The sequence below is a fragment of the Citrus sinensis genome, chromosome 1 (genome assembly GCF_022201045.2).
Source record: "Citrus sinensis cultivar Valencia sweet orange chromosome 1, DVS_A1.0, whole genome shotgun sequence".
NCBI classification, from domain to species: domain Eukaryota; kingdom Viridiplantae; phylum Streptophyta; class Magnoliopsida; order Sapindales; family Rutaceae; genus Citrus; species Citrus sinensis.
The window spans coordinates 3,120,676-3,138,786 of NC_068556.1; the positions used below are offsets into that span (position 1 = coordinate 3,120,676).

Here is an 18,111-nt window from a genome sequence, read left to right on the forward strand (position 1 = left end):
AATTGGAGTCTTCAGTCTCCACTTTTCTCTGAACGTCGGATGAACGTTCACGGTGAACCCAATTGTTCGAGCACTAAGCAATGGGTGTAAAAACTTAAACGTTTGAGAATCTTGAGTACGTCTTTGGTGCATTTTGTTGGTAATCATGGCAAAGTGTTATAATAATACACACACCGCTAGTGGAGGGGTGCAGCACATTATGAGCAGACAAGATTTTTTTCTTTTTCTTTGATAAGACTTTGCAGGAGCTTATAAAAATTGTTAATTTTGTTGATGGCCAAGCCAAGCCAACTTATAAAATTATACAAGTCATTATAACTATCGATCGTCGTCTTTCTAGAATCTAGCCTTTGTAAGCTTATAATATTGAGGTAATCAACCTCGGAAGTCTATAAGCTCATCTTTAAGGACTTGGGTTAACTCAATCATTTCATGATTAAATATCTTCAACTGGACTGTGGAAATGGGATCTAGTAGTAAAGATTTGGAGTGCACTCCTTCGGAGGACGATAAAAGAGTTGACGCGAAAAAGACTTTCACTAGAAAAATTCTTCGGAGGCTTTGATTTTCGAGTCCCATGGGGTCATCTCAAAGGAAAACGCTATAAGTGTCCATAAAGAAGAAAGAAGGACTACTCAGTCTCCGTCTCCAGAGGCTTTTTATTCTCGGTGTCCCCCAACAACAGATTTCAATTGAGTGCTATAAAACGCACTAGCGATCATATGTGGCTCCTCAAAGAATTAAATTGCCAATTCTGTTGTAATATTTATCCTCATTTACCATTTAAAAGTTGGGTAAATAGGGATAAATTGATGAAAAAAAAAAAAGAAATTCTTAATGATAAATGAGGATAAACTGATATTTTTATATCTTGTTTTGCGGAGAGTGGAAGTGGGAAGCTTCGCAAATTGCATTTCTTTTTGGTAACTAGTAAAAACTGGCAAAGACCAAAACAGGGCGTTTTGTGGGACAGAGGTGAGCTTCAAAACTTGCCATTGCTTCAGTCTTTTGCATATTTCTTCTGTGCGTACATGTCCCATCTTTTAATGCTTTTTTTTTTTTGACCTTTTTTTTTTCATTAAAAAAAAAAAATCATGAAAAGACGAAAACAAGGGAAAATTTTGAAGCCCTTTAGCTAAAGGTGCAATAATGCAAAGTTAAACTGGAGCTGTACCAACTGCATGCATTGCCAAGACTTCTGACCAAACTCTGCAATCACTCGGAATCAGAAACATGATAAACGTCTTTTCTGGGAAAGAAAATTAAAAATATAAATATATTTTCTCTCATATTTTTCAGAGCACTTAGTGAAAATTCTCTTAAACAGTGTGTCGTGTAGTGAATGGCCCTGAGGATATGCAGCGAGGGCCCCGTGTTCTCGCTTTAGACAGTGTTAATGGTGACAAAGGAGAATCAAAATCATGATGATCCCGCCGCTCAAAAAAGTGGCCTTCAGCACCTTTATGTATAAAGCGCAAATGAAAGCAAAACCAACGCTACATTCTCTGCTTAGTCGAGGACAAAGATAAAAGTCTAAACTGGCTTTAATAAGGGATATTTCCTGTATCATGTTCTTTTCTTTAAATGAATATAATCTAAATCTATCTACAAGCGAGAGTGAGATTCAAGTCCTCAGAATTCTTGTACCGCACCGAAATGTAACTTCACTTTTTTATTTTATTTTATTATTATTTTTTAACATGGACTCATGGAGCTTTCCAGGTTAAATACCGAACTGTTTCTTCTGCTTCGGCAACTCTTTATTGCGTGTTTTGAGATTCCAACTCAACCGAGAGAAAGTTGGGGCAGTTTGAAAGTAAGCTTTTGTGTGATTGTAAGCTTCATCTTTTAAAGAGATTCTTAATAGACTAGAAGAGCAAACTTGAACTAATTTATATGATGTTTTGGTGTTAGCAGTGAGCTCATGCATGATGAAAAGCTCATCGCAAAAGCTGGAAAATATAGACGAAAATGGTCCTGCAAAGTGGCTGCCGTTATCATGTGCTCCACCTGAAACTCCTACAGAGTCCATGGAGTTCCTGGCAAGATCATGGAGCCTCTCGGCTATGGAGCTCTCCACAGCTCTATCAACCACTCATGTATCTTTAAACAGTCTTGACATTGACAAGACACCTCCGTCTTCTGACGTTGAGGCTTGTGGTGCAAGCTCCACAGTCTTGACAGAATCTGTAAGACTAAGACCCATTATGTTCTTCTTCCTGTATTTCAACTTGTTTTTGGTGTTATTCTTGCACGTCTAATACCAAAGATTGTAAAAGCAGCTTGCTTCACATCAGCAGGTAGCTAATGAGGGTAGCGCTCCAATTTCTCCCAGAGACAGTGAAGAAATGAGGGTATCTTGTCTCCTACGCTTTCTTTCTTTGTGCAAGCAGCATGCATTTGCTTGGTAATAAGTTAATCATTAGCATACTCTGTACAGGAAATCTTTGTACTTCACCAAGCACTCCACCCAGAATTCCTTTCCAGTCAACCGCTGCTCAAAAATGGGGTATCTCATCCAACATTATCTTGCTCATCAATTAGCCCATCATCTTAGTAATCCTCATATGTCTCTGTGCTCTCCGGCAGCTATACAAGAGTATAATGAGAGGGCGAACAATGGGCAGATGGTTAAAAGATCAGAAGGAGAGGAAGAAGCAGGAGATCAGAGCCCATAACGCTCAACTACACGCAGCTGTATCTGTGGTGGGGGTTGCTGCTGCCATTGCAGCAATCACTGCCGCCACTACAACCTCACAAGAAATGACAACCGTCCAACAGAAGTCATCTTGCAAAACATCAGCTGCAGTTGCATCAGCAGCAGCTTTGGTAGCATCTCATTGCATCGAGATTGCAGAGGACATGGGGGCTGATCATGATCAAATCCTAACTGTTGTCAACTCAGCAGTTAATGCAAGGACTAACGGGGATATCATGACCCTAACCGCTGGGGCAGCAACAGGTATAAAAATACTTCTTCAGTTGCTTCTAAAGACTTTCTAATTCAATCAATCTAAAGTTGACCAAATAGAAAAAGAATGCTCATTCTCGCTGCAGAAAAGTGCAGCTTCGGAGGGACACCTCTGAAACTTTAAAATGAATTCTTAAATGGTTTTAGAGCACTGTCTAATTAATCAGACGCTTGTTTATGCAGCCTTACGAGGAGCTGCAACCTTAAGAGCAAGGCTGCAGAAAGGGTATGGGATGACAACCATTTCTTTGGCCGAGGAAAAGGGGCATGAAGGCAAAGAATCAAACATTTCAGCAGCATTGAATCTTGTCTCCAAAGGGGGAGAACTTCTCAAACGCACAAGGAAGGGTATACATCCACTAAGATACTAAATTTGCAACCTCATATATTGTAATAATATTTAAAAAACTTATTAACTAAATTATTGTAAAATGTGGTTGGCAGGAGCTTTACACTGGAAGCAAGTTTCTTTCAACATTAATTCAAATCTGCAAGTAAGATTAAGAAGATACCAACAGATCTATGCAATGATATTTAGAGAACTTAAGAAATGAATGTGATGACAGCCAAATCCGACTGAAATTAGGAGCTTTCTATCTAGATTTCACCATGAAGCATTTCTTTCTTTCTTTCTTTCTTTCTTTGTGAATAATATTACTATTTTTCACTAACAAAATGATTTCAATTTTCAAAAAAACAGGTGGTAGCCAAACTGAAAAGCAAGCACATGGCAGGAGCATTCACAAAAAAGAAAAAGTGTAAGCTAAGTCTTATAGCGAATAATTGAACAATTACCCATGCATCTTGTTGATTCAGCTCATCAACAACTTAAGAATTGTTGTCGTTGCAGGTATAGTCTCTGCAGTCATATGTGACATCCCAAGATGGCCTCCAAGGGAGAGTGAAGACGACAGCGAGCAGAGAGCTTACTTTGGGATAAAAACAGCTGATAGGGTAATTGAATTTGAGTGCAGAAACAAAGGTGACAAACAGATGTGGGTTGAGGGAATCCAGCATATTTTGAATTGCTGTGCCAACTTAAGATAATTCTGAGACAAAAGCTAATATTTGGATGGAAGATTATGTTTTGAATCTTGCATACCTGTTGAATTGAATGTGTTTCAGAACTATTGTGCACATATTGACTAAAAGGTAAGAATATACTTACAACAATCTATTACAGAAAGAATTCTATGAATTGGGATTAGTAGCATTCTGTCATGGGGGATTATAAAAATAGAAAGTCTAGCAGAAGGAACTTTCTAATAGACAAAATTATCATGAATCCTTTTAGATTCAACAAGTGGTGTGGGTGCTACAATGATGTCTTGGTCATTCTAGCTCCTTGAGAAAGTCAAGATTATCGACAAAGACCTGCAGGGTGGGGAGAGAAAAATGTAAGCGAAATGAAATATGCAAGATCACATACTGTAAATAAACATAACCTCCAAAACATGTGTTGCTTAAGCTATTGTATCACTATTTCTGCATAAACTTCCAGAATTTCAAGTTCTACAGTTATGGGTTGACACTAAAGTCTAGCACCGTCTATTTATATTGAAACCAATAACAAGAAATCCAGATTAGTTTAGAGTCAGCATAAAGTTTCCAATGAGAAATTCATCAGTGAGACAAAAAACAATTTATGCTAGATTCAAGAAACTAGTTAGTCTGCAAGAAAATTCCTCTACAGACTTGTCTCTATACCACAATATAAGTTTCTTCTCATTACAGTTCCTTTCCTGAATACGACATATCCTTAATCTTCAAAGCACTAATATGCTCAGAGTCATAGTATTTATACATCTCAGTTACTGAATCCTTTTTACTATGAACTCCTAAAAGATCTGAAGGGGAAAAAGAGCCAGATATAAGAAGCCATACAGATTTCCAGCCATCAGGATCCAAGCAAGCAGTAATCTTTGTGTTGATACCAGGCAGGGGCCCAGGTTCACGGGTAATCTTTCCACCACTCAGTTTGATTGCTTCAGCTGTCTTGTAAACATCATCTGTGCCTATTGCAATCTGTTAAAATTTAAAAACTCAGTCTCCCTATAATAATGGTCAAGAAAAACTTTTTAAGGGTCCGAAATGGATTCTGATTAAAACAAGCGAAGTTACCAAGAATTACACGCACACTGCTCGAATTCAAATAGTAAAATACAGCAGTAAATGGTGAAGGAAGAATTTACCTGAGCGTAACCATTTCCTTTGTCATATTCTGTGACTCCATGGTTATATGTCAGTTCCAGCACAGCATTTTTATCTTCAGGACCATAGCCCATCACAGCTATTGTATACTGAAAAGAAAGCACAGAAAAAATCAAACAGATCACCAACTTGTGCACAGCACCTAGAAATGAAGAGATGAAAAGCAGTAATGCTCTTTTTCTGATACGAATTTCTCACGTCAAGAATGCTGAGACTGGGAGCAAGGTTATTGGAAAATGAGGTAATTATTAAAACAGCTATATCATTTTGTCACAGAACTAAATTCCTTGGTTTCAAATAATTAGCTTTATGTATTTAAAAATCATTTACTAACTCAGAGATGACATCAAATTACACAAAAATTATACCTAAAGCAGCCAAGGAATTAGTCTGAATAAAGAAACAAAGGACTGCATCCTAAATCAGGAACTAAGAAACATACTAATACTGAGTCCATCAAAATCAAACAAATCCAAATACATAGAGCATCAGTAACAAATAATTGTGGAAATGAAAGATGTTATATAAGATTCATGTTTTGCAACATCCCTTTATGTCAGCAATAAGCATTGGTCATGATTCATGAAGAGAACAATGCAGTGGGATCAACATATGTACATTTATTCTTATGATAAAGAAACATCTACAGACTAGACAGCTATTGAAGTTTGTTAGGGGGCAGTAGATATGAATTTACCTTGTAATCAGGGTTATCTCTTTTCCGCAGAAGTTCCATGCCAAAAGCCTTTAAGTATGCACGAAACCATGAAGAGAACACCAAGCAATTTACAGTGAAAGGAGATTAATAAGCAGCTAAAACTTTGAACTTTTAATGACAATTTATATGACTGTATTATAAGGAATACTGCTCACCTTCTTGTAGAAATTTATAGCACGATCAAGATCACCCACTCTAAGCATTACTTGACATAGGGGCTCAGGTGTTGGCCCTCTCTCCAAAAGCTCAAACTTGTAACCATCTGGATCTTCAATAAAAGCAATGACGGTATTGCCACCTTTAACAGGACCAGGTTCCCTGGTCACTTTTCCCCCTTTTGCCTTTACAAGATCTACTGTTTTTGCAACCTACACAACAATGTTTGAAATACAGAACTGCAGTATAAAGAAGCATGTATCATATTAAGAAGAGGAAAACTCACATCCTCCACTGCAATGCCAAAATGGCCAAATCCAGTTCCGATGTCATATTTATCGACTCCATAGTCTGCGAAAGTATCACCAAATTAAAATACTGAAAAAAATAAAACAAAAGACTACCATAAAGTTTGCTCACTTTCATTGTCAGACAGGATTCACTTGAACATTAAGACACTGACATCGAAAGATTACTTCCCCCACCCCCACCCCCTTCCTTGCTGAGAAGATTACTTACTGTAAGTAAGTTCAACAACAAAATGGGAATCTTCAGGTCCATATCCAAGAAATGCATTGGTGTATCTATCTTCTGGTATGTCACGTTTTCTTAACAGCTTCATCCCCAAGCATTCAGTGTAAAATCTGCAATATCCACAACCTAATGAACTATTTCTATTCTTCATAAATCCAACATCAGGAAACAGTAAATACTGAAATATAGAATTAAAGCAAGTCGCCATACTTAATAGTTTTATCCAAATCTCCTACACGATAAACAACATGAAGCATTCTTCTCTTATCACTTTTAACCCAATCTAACACATTTTGCTCAGTAACAGTGTTGCTTGTTGGTGCCATATTCCCAGACGTGCTGGCTTCTATTGTACTTCCTTCTGCTCTCAACAACTTCAATGCTTTTGCACCAAAAAAATGTGACTGTGGGATAGCTACACAACCACATAAAGTTCATTAGCAGAGAAGAAAAAATCCAATTTGACACCTTCAATTAACGAATATGTAAAGCAGAAATCAGTGGCAGTCAGCAGGTTTGATTTTCTGATCACCTAAACAATAATACAAGGAATAAAAACTCCTATACAACCTATACAAAAACTCATGTGACAATGTCGTATTATTGCAACATGTCCTACACTATTAATTTTCTTTGACTCTTTTCAAAATGTGACACATATCGCTTATCAACACTGCCAAATCAGTTTCTATAAGAGCTTGCATTCATATTACATTGCCACAAAAACCAAGACCACAAATTTGCCATACTAGAGAGTACTAAACATTAACTAATTTAATTTCTTGTAATTCTATGAACTACTTGTTCTCAAACAATTCTGCACATACCTTGCACTGGTTGCTACTGATTAATAAAAATGCAATTTTGAAACGATAATTAGTCATTAAATGAGAACCCGTTCCTACTACATACATTTTCAAATGCAAAGACAAAAACCCCAAAAGATAAAATCCAAAACTACAAGAAACAATATGACAAGCCATAAAAATAACCAAAATGGGAAACATGGGCATTTTCACTAAAGGGTTATAAGCATGGAAAATAAGATAAAAGAAGTGCGGGGTGCTTACCAGCACCGAGCTGAAAGAGAGCGAGTCTCCGAGAAGTACTGTAACAGTAAGAGATGTTGTTACCGCCATCATTGTTAACGCAGAAAGGAGATAATTTCAATGAGGATTGTGAAGGAAGAGAAGTTTTATTGTACGTGGAAACTGTGAGAGAAGAAGGTGAAGCAATTGGTAATGTTCTCAGCATTTTCTTTGCCTCTCGTGAGTGTCTCTCTCTGTGCCTGAGGTTTATTTGCTTCCTTTGATTCAGTTTATCATCAGGTGTCAATCTGTCAAATGCCATTGGATGATGCAATATGCGTGATTGGATCTCTAATGGGCTGTATGAAAATATCTTATTGGGCTATTGGGCCCATACAACGAAACTATTAGTCTACTAGGCCCATTTATCTATAATAACTGAACCTCTTATTTTACAATGACGCAATCTCTTTATTCTTAAAACAAGTCGAATTTACTTGAGTTGATACAAACCTAGTAATGTACAAGGAGGGAATCGAACACTTACACCAACCCACTAATATGGAAAAAGAGGTTATTTATTATTTGACTATTAGATATTTAAGATGATTTCTTTCAAAAAAAATATGTAAGATCCTCTTATTATGAATTTTAATCTACAATCACAGTCAGATAAAAGTGATTTTTTTTTTAATTTAAACCACGAGGTGGTTCTAAGTGGACCACAACTGTGGGAGGTACATTTAAGCTCGTACCACAACCCATATTAATCCCCGCTCGCACCAGGTCAGCCCGTAAGGAATAAAGTGCTCGCCAAAGTGGTGACTTCATACGAGAGCGAGGCTTGAACTCCCTACCTCTCTTAAGGAGTGAGAGTGCTGAACCACTCACACTAACTAACTTTGGTTTAAAAATAATTTTTTATACTAACACTTTAAATTTAATTTAAAAATTAAGTAAAAATTTAAAAAAACTACAATCTTTTGCTAAGATTTTATCTATTGGACTATAGGTCTTCCGTAATGCAATTTATATTGTGTATGTTCTTGTTGTTGTTGTTATATATATATATATATATAACTAAACATCGTTTTTTTTTGGCGGGGGGGGGATGGTAAATTATTTCCATTTCCACACATGAGTAGAGGTTCAAATTCTTTATGTAGATTTATTTCAATTATTTGGAGATAAGTTTGGTTTATTACGCAACTAGATACTTACATTGCTTCATAACAAATCTGTTTTAATAGAGTCCTGATAAATTTGTCGTCAGATATGTAATATCTATGTTATTCTATGAAAATATAATGATGAGTTGAATTAGATCATAAAAAATTATACAGTATGTAAGTAATATTTTATGAGATTTTATATTAATGATATATCATTTCTTATATTGGATTATAAAATTTTATAATTTGTGAAGTTTTTGCAATATTTAAACATAGCAATATTCTTTCGATTGAATTCTTATTTAAATATCTTAGCTGTATTGTATCCTATTTAAAAAAATAAATTATAACATTATTCACGAATGAATATCGCAATAGTTAAAGACAGAGTATTTTAATATATTTAATTTAGCAATGTAACATTGCTCTTCAATCACTTTTATTGTTGTCGGATTATCTGGTGACCCGAATTCTAATGGGCTGAAAATATCAAAGCGAATATGGGTAGCAATCAGCTTCTAAATTTGAGACTGTTTGAGTTCTATAGATTGACCCGAACCCAAAATAATTTAAGTGAATAGAAGAACGTTTACTACTTTCACAACTTCTATAACAGCCATTAGTTCAACAGAAATTAATACTACTTTAAAAATACCTTTTTTTTTTCAACATCAAATATAATTCATCATCAACAGATTACCTGCGTTTTAATAAATGTCTATCAAGCTCCCAATTGAATCGAATTTTTTTTTAAAAATTCGTTTAAAAAGCATAGCAGCGACCAACCGGTGAAAGCTTCGTTTCAATTGGCAATAATTGAAAGAGTCAAATATGGTGGTGGCAGATAATAATGTAAAAGAGCTAATTGAAGATATTTATTCGGTGAAGCGTAAAATTACAGTAGACCGAATGAGGCTACTGTAAAATATTTTGAAAAAATAATCCTAATTTTTATCGGTATTTAATGTATTATGCACTGCGTAATTGTTAATTAAGGACATTTCTATTTGCTTCAAAGAAAAAAAAAATAATTGCAGTTAGGACGTAATTAATCAAAATAGAAAACCCATGTCTTTATTCGATTAAAAGTAATAATGCAGGGGTCATATGTTATTATCCATAAATAAGCAATTATGGATCCGAGCATCTGTGAGTGAGTACAAAGAATAAATCAGCCAATCGAGCGATTGGAACGTGCATGACTTTGCTTTAAAACTCATTAAATAGTATTCTCTTTTGTCTTCTAAAATTATTGTGTCATACACTATGCACTATAGGGTGGATTCATCATGAACTAGAAAACAAAAGTGCCCACTACTTTCTTACAACGATCAAATAATTCATGAACGATATCTTTTTTTTTTTAATTTTAATGTTCTTCCCTCTTGTTCATCACGAAAGGATTTGAAAAGTAACATAAAGAAAATGAATAAATCATCAATCATCATAGCTCACTATTTTTCGAACGTCAAACTTATTTTTATAAAAGTTGAGCTCAAGTCTAAAGACAAGGTCGAGTTCATTGTAACAAGCATCATTTCAATCTAATTGACCCCCTTTTTTTAATTATAATTTAAAGAGAGTAAAAATAAAAACAGTTTTAAGTATGCAAGAGTCATTTAGATGTTAAGGTTTAGCTCTAATAGTAAGAAATTGTTTTCTTAAAATTTAGGTCTTGAGTTCGATTTTCAATAATCATTTTTGGCTTAGTTCAATTAATTTTTTTAATTTAATTCTCCTATAATATAAATTCAAATAACCAACTAAATAAAGTTATTTAAAAATTACTCGATCATACGAAATTTGGGTTGAATCTACCTCACTCTTAATAGTAGAAAAATAATTAATTTTATTTGAGATTAATGGTTTGACTCTGTCGCAGTCTTAAACTTGGAAAAATGATTAAATTTTATATGGGATGAGATGGAAGGTGGGTGAATATTTTTAAAAACATATCGAGCTCGAGGTTTAGTCAATAACAAAATAATTTGCCGAAACCCTAGCTCGTATTGATCACCTCAATACTCCATAGATATATATACATATACTTAATTTGTTGAGGAACATGATTAAGAATGTGGGCATGGCTACAATAACAACATACACTTCCATCTAAAATTAATCGCGTTCACTGAATTTTCAAGTTGTGTAAAGAGAATCTTTTGCTGGATTAGCCACTATTTTAAAGTCAAATGGACATAAAACATGTACAAAAAAGTTATCCTGGACAGAGGAAATGACAGAGACAACACTAAAGTCCACACTCAAAAGGCCAAGAACACATTCATTTGAATATGACAATTTCTTTAACATCAATTTATATACATCACAAGTTGAAGTATCAAACCCACTCAGCATATCACAAGCAATCAACCATTAATTGATCGGCTAGCGTTTGTACGTAAAAGCATACACGGTGAATGATTAAACCCAAACTATCCACTTTAAAATGGAAAATAAAAGGCGAAAAGAATGAGGAGGAGAAGATTCACAAAGGGTTCGTGCGGCTTGAGTAATTGACCAACAAGTATGACATTTCTATGATCCACGAACGTATTGACAGCTTTTGTTTGTGGCGATCCATTGACATAATTATTGAAGGAGGTTTTATTTTCAATGATTATTTTCTTCCCAATTTAGGGTGTTTGGTTGTTGAGAAAGGTGAAAAGAAAATGTAAGGAAGTAAAGGAGTTAAAAGAGAAAATTATAGAAAACTCTAAAGAAAATTTTATTTGATATGATCATTTACTAAAATGAGTCGTATTAATTTATAGATACAAATTAAATTTAAAGATATCATCCCGTTAATTTATCATAATAAAAAAGTTCACTAATACTACGATGATACCTTCAATAGAATTAAGTTATTAGTAATAGTTGTCATATTTACTCATGAATTATTTACAACATCTTACAACAACCATTATCTTTTAGATTATGTGTATATTACGTAGCCTATTTCAAATAAAAAAAATTAAATTCTTAACCGTAATATTTTCATTCCTAATGTTGATGTAAAATTCATTTATTTAATGATTGATTTCATATATTCTAAACAAATTATTTATTGCTTCATCCCACCTTTACTAGAGATTGGAGAAGTTGAGATACAACTTGAGAAATGTCATTCAAATTTTCACTCCTACAAGTATCTATAAGGAATATCAAGATTAAGATCAATTCATGAGAGGGCCGGCCATACATTTGTTTCTTTATTCACTCTTTTAAATTCCTCGACATATATATATATATATATATTGATTCTTTAATTTTAATTTGGGCAGATACATAGACTTTATCGCAATTGACTCGACGACTGACGTGCATAGCCACGGTTTGCAAAATGATTAATAATATATATAAATTAAAGTTAATATAAAATACCTTAAACATTGCAACTAGTGAGAGGTGACAATAATAAAGACCAATATATCGCCATTTACATTCACAGCTTAACTAATTATTGTACTTAAATTTTGATTTTATATAAACTGACGTTCTTGGACAACCATAGCATACCTAATTTATGCATTCACGGCGCGCGCGCGCGCGTGTATACATGCATGCGGCTTTCCTATTGCGTATTTTTACCATATATCTAAATTAATTTCCAAGACAAGTGTTTCAAATAACACTCATTTTTTATTTATTCATTATTTGTCCGGATCCACCTGTTACATTCAAGTCAACTACTATCATGTATCCAAGTATTATTTTTGGCCCAAAAAAAAAAAAATAAATTATATATATATTACATGCTAAGCTTTTTTTTTTTTTTTTTTTTAACCTTTCTCAAGATTTAAACTCAAAAACTCAGGTATCCAATTAAATATAAATAATTTTAAAACGATTTTACGAAACATGCTAAACTAAGTATAAATAAGTTTTAAGTACAGAAATGTAGTTCATAAATGGTTATAAATATAACACTATAAGGTTCGTTCTAGCCAAGCCAAACCAAGATAGCTGAACATTCGTTCTAGGCAATTAATCGCAGATTAGATACTTATAGTCTCCGAATAATCGTCCGGCGATCATGGCAAAAATAGCCCTAGGGAGCCACCGAGAGGCCACGCAGCCCGACTGCATTAAGGCCCTCGTCGTTGAGTTCATCACCACCTTCCTTTTTGTTTTCGTCGGAGTTGGATCTGCCATGGCTGCAGGTACTCATAATTTATTAGTTTCATTATGTTAAAAAAACTTGCTTCGAAGAAACACGTATAATTATGAGCTTTCTATTGTATGTTTCAATATTTCAACGGACAGATAAGCTAGTGGGAAATGCTCTAGTGGGATTGTTCTTTGTGGCCGTGGCTCATGCTTTTGTGGTGGCCGTCATGATCTCCGCCGGCCACATTTCCGGTGGTCACCTTAACCCGGCAGTTACTCTTGGCCTCCTTTTCGGTGGCCACATCACCTTCTTCCGATCCATCCTTTATTGGATTGATCAATTGTTAGCTTCTTCAGCAGCTTGTTTTCTCCTCAGTTATCTCACTGGTGGATTGGTAAGTCCAAAATATACTTAAACAAGATTTTATTTTTTATCAGTATACTTAAAAGATTTTAAATTAAGAGCCAGTGATAAGATTGTTTCATAATCTAATAGGATGCAAGCAAGTTAAGTGGGAACAAGTGGGCTTTTGGTCATTGTACACAACTTTTCAGTGGTTCTATTTTTTAATTTCTTCTTTGCTTTGTTCAGAGTACACCAGTCCACACTCTGGCTAGCGGCGTAGGCTATTTTCAAGGGATCATATGGGAGATTATTCTGACATTCTCCTTGCTATTCACCGTCTATGCCACTATCGTGGACCCCAAGAAGGGATCAATTGATGGGCTTGGCCCATTACTTACTGGGTTTGTGGTGGGGGCAAACATCTTGGCTGGTGGACCTTTCTCCGGCGCCTCAATGAACCCGGCACGATCCTTCGGACCGGCTTTGGTAAGCGGAGACTGGACCGATCATTGGGTTTACTGGGTTGGGCCTCTCATTGGAGGTGGGCTTGCTGGGTTCATTTATGAACATTTCTTCATCGTCAGGTCTCATGTTCCCATTCCGTACGAGGAAGCCAGATTTTAATTAACTAACCGAATCCAATGGCGTGATGGACCACGGTGTTATCTGTGGGTCACTATTTTGTTAAATTAAGTGAATGATGTACCACGTGTGTCTTATGTGTATGAATACTGTAATATTACAAGCTGCTGTTTCTCTCTTGATGTACTTTTAGTCTCGGTGCAGGTCTTGTTAATTGATCCGAGAACTTTTTTGGCTGCTCTGTTCTAATTTTGTGATTAATCTCCCTCTCCCCAAAAGTTGATTAGATGAAATTGCACTTGATCTTCTAATAGCCCGTTTGGGAGTGTGGTAAGGTAGTTGAGCTGTCAAAGTCCAACTACTAAGGTGTTTGGTAACGCTTGTACCTGAGTTTTGACAGTTTAGCAAATTTTTTTTTTCCAATTTCTACTCTACAGTTGTAGTTTTTACTCCACAGCAGCTGTAACTTAAAAGCTACAGCACCTCACTCCCAAACACATTCTAAATCGATCAACTGCAGGAACCTTCGTAAGGAGCAAGAAGAAAGACGTGACCTTTTAGAAGTGGCATTACATATTCATAATCAGGACAATGAAATTCTTTAATTACAAAAGAAAAAAATGGATAATGAAATTCCTTTGCATCTTTGTAGGTTATATAGCCAATGTGTTTAGTAAACACGTACAGTTTAATTTTGACAGTACGTCTTATTATTTTATATGATTAATTAAAAGCATAATACATTATATTTAGTATTTCAATTTTTAGTTACAACATCTAAATAACCATGGAGCCTAAATTTGCATTTTGGTAGAGTTAGATAGAGCTTCAGAAATCTAATTAGAAATATGCCAATTTGTAAATTATAAGCAATTTGTGAATCAAAATATTAAATCGGTTAGGTTTCAAAATTGAATTGCTCTAACATAGGGGTATTGATGGGCCAACCAAGCATATTGGAGCCGTACTTCGTAAATAACAGAAAATTAATATCAATTCAAGCATGCATTAACAATGTACTCAATTTTAGCTATTAAGAGCCACCAAAGACAGAGATGCCATAATGCCCTAACAAATTGGGGATAATGAGCTGCAACTAACAGTACCATTTCCGTATATTTTTATAAGTAACTAAGATTTTTTTCTTTCTTTAAAAAAAAAAAGCTAAAGATATTGAATGAAGACAGAATAAATTATAACATAGTATTGTGTAATCGTTTTTTTTACATTCATTATATGTTGTTACAGTTAATTCTGTCTTCCTTTTATTTACTCTTTACGTTTAAATTGTTATAATAGTATTCTCAAAAACATAGAGAGGTGAACAAAATTCAAATCAATTTTTTTAATCATCTATCTCTGTTAGGATTTCTTTTCTTTAAAAAGTAATTAAGATATTTTTTTTTTAATTTACAAATATAAATGGGTGGACAAAGTCTACATTAATTTTGTCTTCGGAATTCAAACTTAAGTAACTGGCCAAATAAAACTAGTTGAAAATTAAGCAAGGTCACTAATAACAACTTATTAATTATAAGTAATTAAGATAAATCAAAGATTTAAATGGAGTACTTCAAATAAGCTGAGCAAATAAATGAAACTCAGTTGTTCAATTTTTACAAAGACGTAGCTAATTGGCGAGGAACTGAACTAGATAATGATCGTATTGATTTATTGAAAATAATTACTGGCTTTCATCTTCTTCTCAACCCATGAAGGAGACAACACAGGACTCATCTCGTAGTCCATTTTTGTAGTGGTCGTCTTCGAGTTACTGTGATAGTCGGAATAATCCAAGCACATTGTTTTCTCCTGATCAGGCATAACCTTAACTCTCCATACTTTAAAAGTTTGATCTAAACTTGAACTATAAACTAAAAACCCCATAACAACTTTCTCCATTTCCAAGCTAGCAGCCAAGCACCTCACAGGCCCTCTATGCCCATCTAACACCGCAAGACATTCATGGTAGCAACCTCCTTCAGCTCTCCTCCAAACCCTAATCGTTGTATCCTCTGAGCCGCTGAATATCAACTTCTCAATAGCCACTAAGCACAGAACCGCAAAACGATGGCCTTGTAAGAACCCTCCATGGTTAAATCCACCAGACATTTTGTCTTTCTCCCAAAAGTTTATCGAACCATCTGAAGAACCTGAGTAGAGGAAATAATTGTCGAAAAATGAGCTTAATGCTAAGGCGTTAACTGAGGATTGCTGGAATTTTAGCGTCATTGTGAGCGTATGAGAATTTTCTCTGTACACACGCCTCCATATTTTCACCGACCCATCAGAAGAGCAAGTGAAAACAAACCCATCATCTTGGTTCACTACTATTGCATTGACATTACTTTCATGTGCAACAAATGAGTCGACACATGTACATCTTTTGTCCAAAACCCTCCAAGCTTTCACTGTTTTGTCAAACGAGCCGGTGTATAAGAGCCCCTCTGCGTGGTAAAATGCCATGCAAGATACGCAATCTCTGTGTTGTTGTTGGGTGTTTGATTTGGAGAAGGAAAGAAATGAGCTTCTTCTGGGCAAGGTTGTGACCTTTTTGGTTCGAAAATTGTCCGAAACCGTGAAGTTCCAAATTCGTATTTTGCAATCCTTATTTGTGGTGAAAAGCATGTTATCGTGAGCTAAAATGGCACGAACTTCTCCATGCCTTGCCTTGATGAAGCCACGCTCAACGCAGTCCGGTTGCCTCCATACACGAATACGGGTACTACTGGAGCCAGTGAAGACCATGCCCTTGGCGACTGCGATTGAGTAGATGTTGCCTTCGTGGCGATGAAGCGAGGCAATGCAGCTGTAGAGGATGGAAGGTGATGGGGTTTGTAGAGGAGAAAGCGTCCATGGTGACTCCGGGCTAGGTGGGGGCAATAGCGACACCATGGAAGTACTAGAAGGCCTTGGAGGGCTGAGTACAAGGTCTTGCTCGCACATTTCTTGATGGCTTCTGGTAGAAAGACGAGCGGGTGATTGGATTGAGTTTCTTTCTTCATCCATGAAGCCAAAGAGACTTTTCCTATTGCCATAGAATTCCATGGCAGTTGAGACGAAGAAAAATTCAAAATTAGGAGAATTATGTAGCAAAGCTAGAGTGATGTGTTTAGGCTAGTATAAAATTTCTATATTATAGATTAATTTATATGAAAATTGATTGGATGGATGGTGTCTTTAAGAACACATTGATGCGGTTAGGTTGGCCAGTTATGTAATTGAGAACTCAAATTTGATATGTTGTTTGTTAATTTGCCACATTTAAGGACACACCAGGAATGGAAATGAAAGCTAGCTGCACGGATTTTTTTTTTCATCATAATGTTCCATCAACTACATCACAGTGAGGCAAAACTGATTACGTTACAATTAAAATATCAAGTTTATTTCGTTACTGATTCTATAGTTCTCATTCGTGATTTCTAGTTTATGATATATATATTTCTATAGTATTGTAAAATAAATTTGAGATATCAACAACAATAAAACCTTTGGGGTATAATGAAAAATCAACAATGACAACTTGGTAATATAATAAAAACAGTCAGAGATTTTAATTGGAGAGCTAGAGCTGCTGTTGTATCATCTGTAGATATAATCAAACGCGTAACATATTAACTAGCACATGTGAATCGTCAACAAAATTTTATAAGTTTTAACCCAACAACCTTCTTAAATCTGCATGTGATCAAAATCAGACAGGTTATACTTGGCATAGCAGCAAAGGCACAGCAATCATTAGCGGAAATATTCCATGTGAATTTGTGAAATGTGATTATCAATATACTTACGATACGAAATAACAGATACATAGGGACCATTTTTACGAGTAATTGGTGTATTTTTTCTATAATTATATACATTGTGTTGTAACTACATTTCTATTTTCTAACTAGAAGCTGATTATCTGTATTTAGTACTTGTTTTTGAAACAATTTGATGGTTCCTATGTTGTATGGGTAAAATAATCAAATCTCAATGAATTGAGTGGATCAAAAGACAACGTGAAAACAAAATGTAACCACGTACATGTGTGGAGGTTCTTGGATTCTATATTTATCTCAAGAACAACACTTGGTTGTTGGTATTCTATAAATAGCTAGATAGTGTTACTCTAGGAATAAAAGAGTGAAGGTGCTAAATTGAGGGGGAAAAAAAATGGAGGGTCACATTGATGATGGTGGTTATGGATTAAGTGCAGAATTGATCAGGAAGATCAGCTTCGTGCTTTGTTTAGGGACACTACTTGTGAGCTAATAATAAATTTTAGCTAACCTGCA

General features: G+C 35.2%; 4 protein-coding genes across 6 annotated transcripts; 2 read left to right on the forward strand and 2 right to left on the reverse strand.

Annotated features, from left to right (window-relative positions):
• Positions 1-1,351: 1,351 nt before the first annotated feature.
• On the forward strand, positions 1,352-4,214 carry LOC102612057 (VAN3-binding protein). Of its 3 annotated transcripts, none has more exons than XM_006475989.4 (9): positions 1,352-1,816; positions 1,918-2,189; positions 2,283-2,354; positions 2,441-2,509; positions 2,590-2,962; positions 3,155-3,319; positions 3,416-3,465; positions 3,672-3,729; positions 3,822-4,214. In XM_006475989.4, coding segments are annotated over exons 1-9 (1,257 nt in total). In that variant the 5' UTR covers positions 1,352-1,815; the 3' UTR covers positions 4,019-4,214. The 3 variants fall into 3 exon arrangements, with proteins under 3 accessions (XP_006476052.1, XP_006476055.1, XP_052294406.1); XM_006475992.4 differs by having other exon boundaries at positions 2,298-2,354; XM_052438446.1 differs by having other exon boundaries at positions 2,301-2,354.
• Positions 4,052-7,955, reverse strand: LOC102613371 (probable lactoylglutathione lyase, chloroplastic). Its single transcript, XM_006475994.3, has 9 exons — positions 7,661-7,955; positions 6,801-7,005; positions 6,576-6,700; positions 6,343-6,407; positions 6,056-6,268; positions 5,880-5,927; positions 5,164-5,271; positions 4,856-4,996; positions 4,052-4,345 (listed from the first exon to the last, which is right to left on the reverse strand). The coding sequence occupies exons 1-9, from the start codon at positions 7,938-7,940 to the stop codon at positions 4,304-4,306; spliced, it is 1,227 nt and encodes a 408-aa protein (XP_006476057.2). The 5' UTR covers positions 7,941-7,955; the 3' UTR covers positions 4,052-4,303.
• A 4,739-nt stretch (positions 7,956-12,694) lies between these two features.
• On the forward strand, positions 12,695-14,089 carry LOC102611770 (aquaporin TIP4-1). The gene is made up of 3 exons (XM_006475987.4): positions 12,695-12,953; positions 13,057-13,295; positions 13,493-14,089. The coding sequence occupies exons 1-3, from the start codon at positions 12,827-12,829 to the stop codon at positions 13,868-13,870; spliced, it is 744 nt and encodes a 247-aa protein (XP_006476050.1). The 5' UTR covers positions 12,695-12,826; the 3' UTR covers positions 13,871-14,089.
• A 1,284-nt stretch (positions 14,090-15,373) lies between these two features.
• On the reverse strand, positions 15,374-17,186 carry LOC102613450 (protein JINGUBANG-like). Its single transcript, XM_006476072.3, has one exon. It carries the CDS (start codon positions 16,874-16,876, stop codon positions 15,500-15,502), a length of 1,377 nt encoding a protein of 458 aa, XP_006476135.1. The 5' UTR covers positions 16,877-17,186; the 3' UTR covers positions 15,374-15,499.
• Positions 17,187-18,111: the final 925 nt, after the last annotated feature.

What these genes read in the sequence shown, in the direction of transcription:
- LOC102612057 (XM_006475989.4), top strand. An exon ending in TCTCAAACGCACAAGGAAGG is followed by an intron (nt 3,320 to 3,415) that starts GTATACATCCAC and finishes TGTGGTTGGCAG; the next exon opens with GAGCTTTACACTGGAAGCAA. An exon ending in ATTCACAAAAAAGAAAAAGT is followed by an intron (nt 3,730 to 3,821) that starts GTAAGCTAAGTC and finishes TTGTCGTTGCAG; the next exon opens with GTATAGTCTCTGCAGTCATA.
- LOC102613371 (XM_006475994.3), bottom strand. Translation starts at nt 7,940, where the DNA reads ATGGCATTTGACAGATTGACACCTGATGATAAACTGAATCAAAGGAAG. An exon ending in TCTCTTTCAGCTCGGTGCTG is followed by an intron (nt 7,006 to 7,660) that starts GTAAGCACCCCG and finishes GTGGTTGTGTAG; the next exon opens with CTATCCCACAGTCACATTTT. An exon ending in AAGGAAATGGTTACGCTCAG is followed by an intron (nt 4,997 to 5,163) that starts GTAAATTCTTCC and finishes AAATTTTAACAG; the next exon opens with ATTGCAATAGGCACAGATGA.
- LOC102611770 (XM_006475987.4), top strand. Translation starts at nt 12,827, where the DNA reads ATGGCAAAAATAGCCCTAGGGAGCCACCGAGAGGCCACGCAGCCCGAC. An exon ending in TGGATCTGCCATGGCTGCAG is followed by an intron (nt 12,954 to 13,056) that starts GTACTCATAATT and finishes TTCAACGGACAG; the next exon opens with ATAAGCTAGTGGGAAATGCT. An exon ending in GTTATCTCACTGGTGGATTG is followed by an intron (nt 13,296 to 13,492) that starts GTAAGTCCAAAA and finishes TGCTTTGTTCAG; the next exon opens with AGTACACCAGTCCACACTCT.
- LOC102613450 (XM_006476072.3), bottom strand. Translation starts at nt 16,876, where the DNA reads ATGGAATTCTATGGCAATAGGAAAAGTCTCTTTGGCTTCATGGATGAA.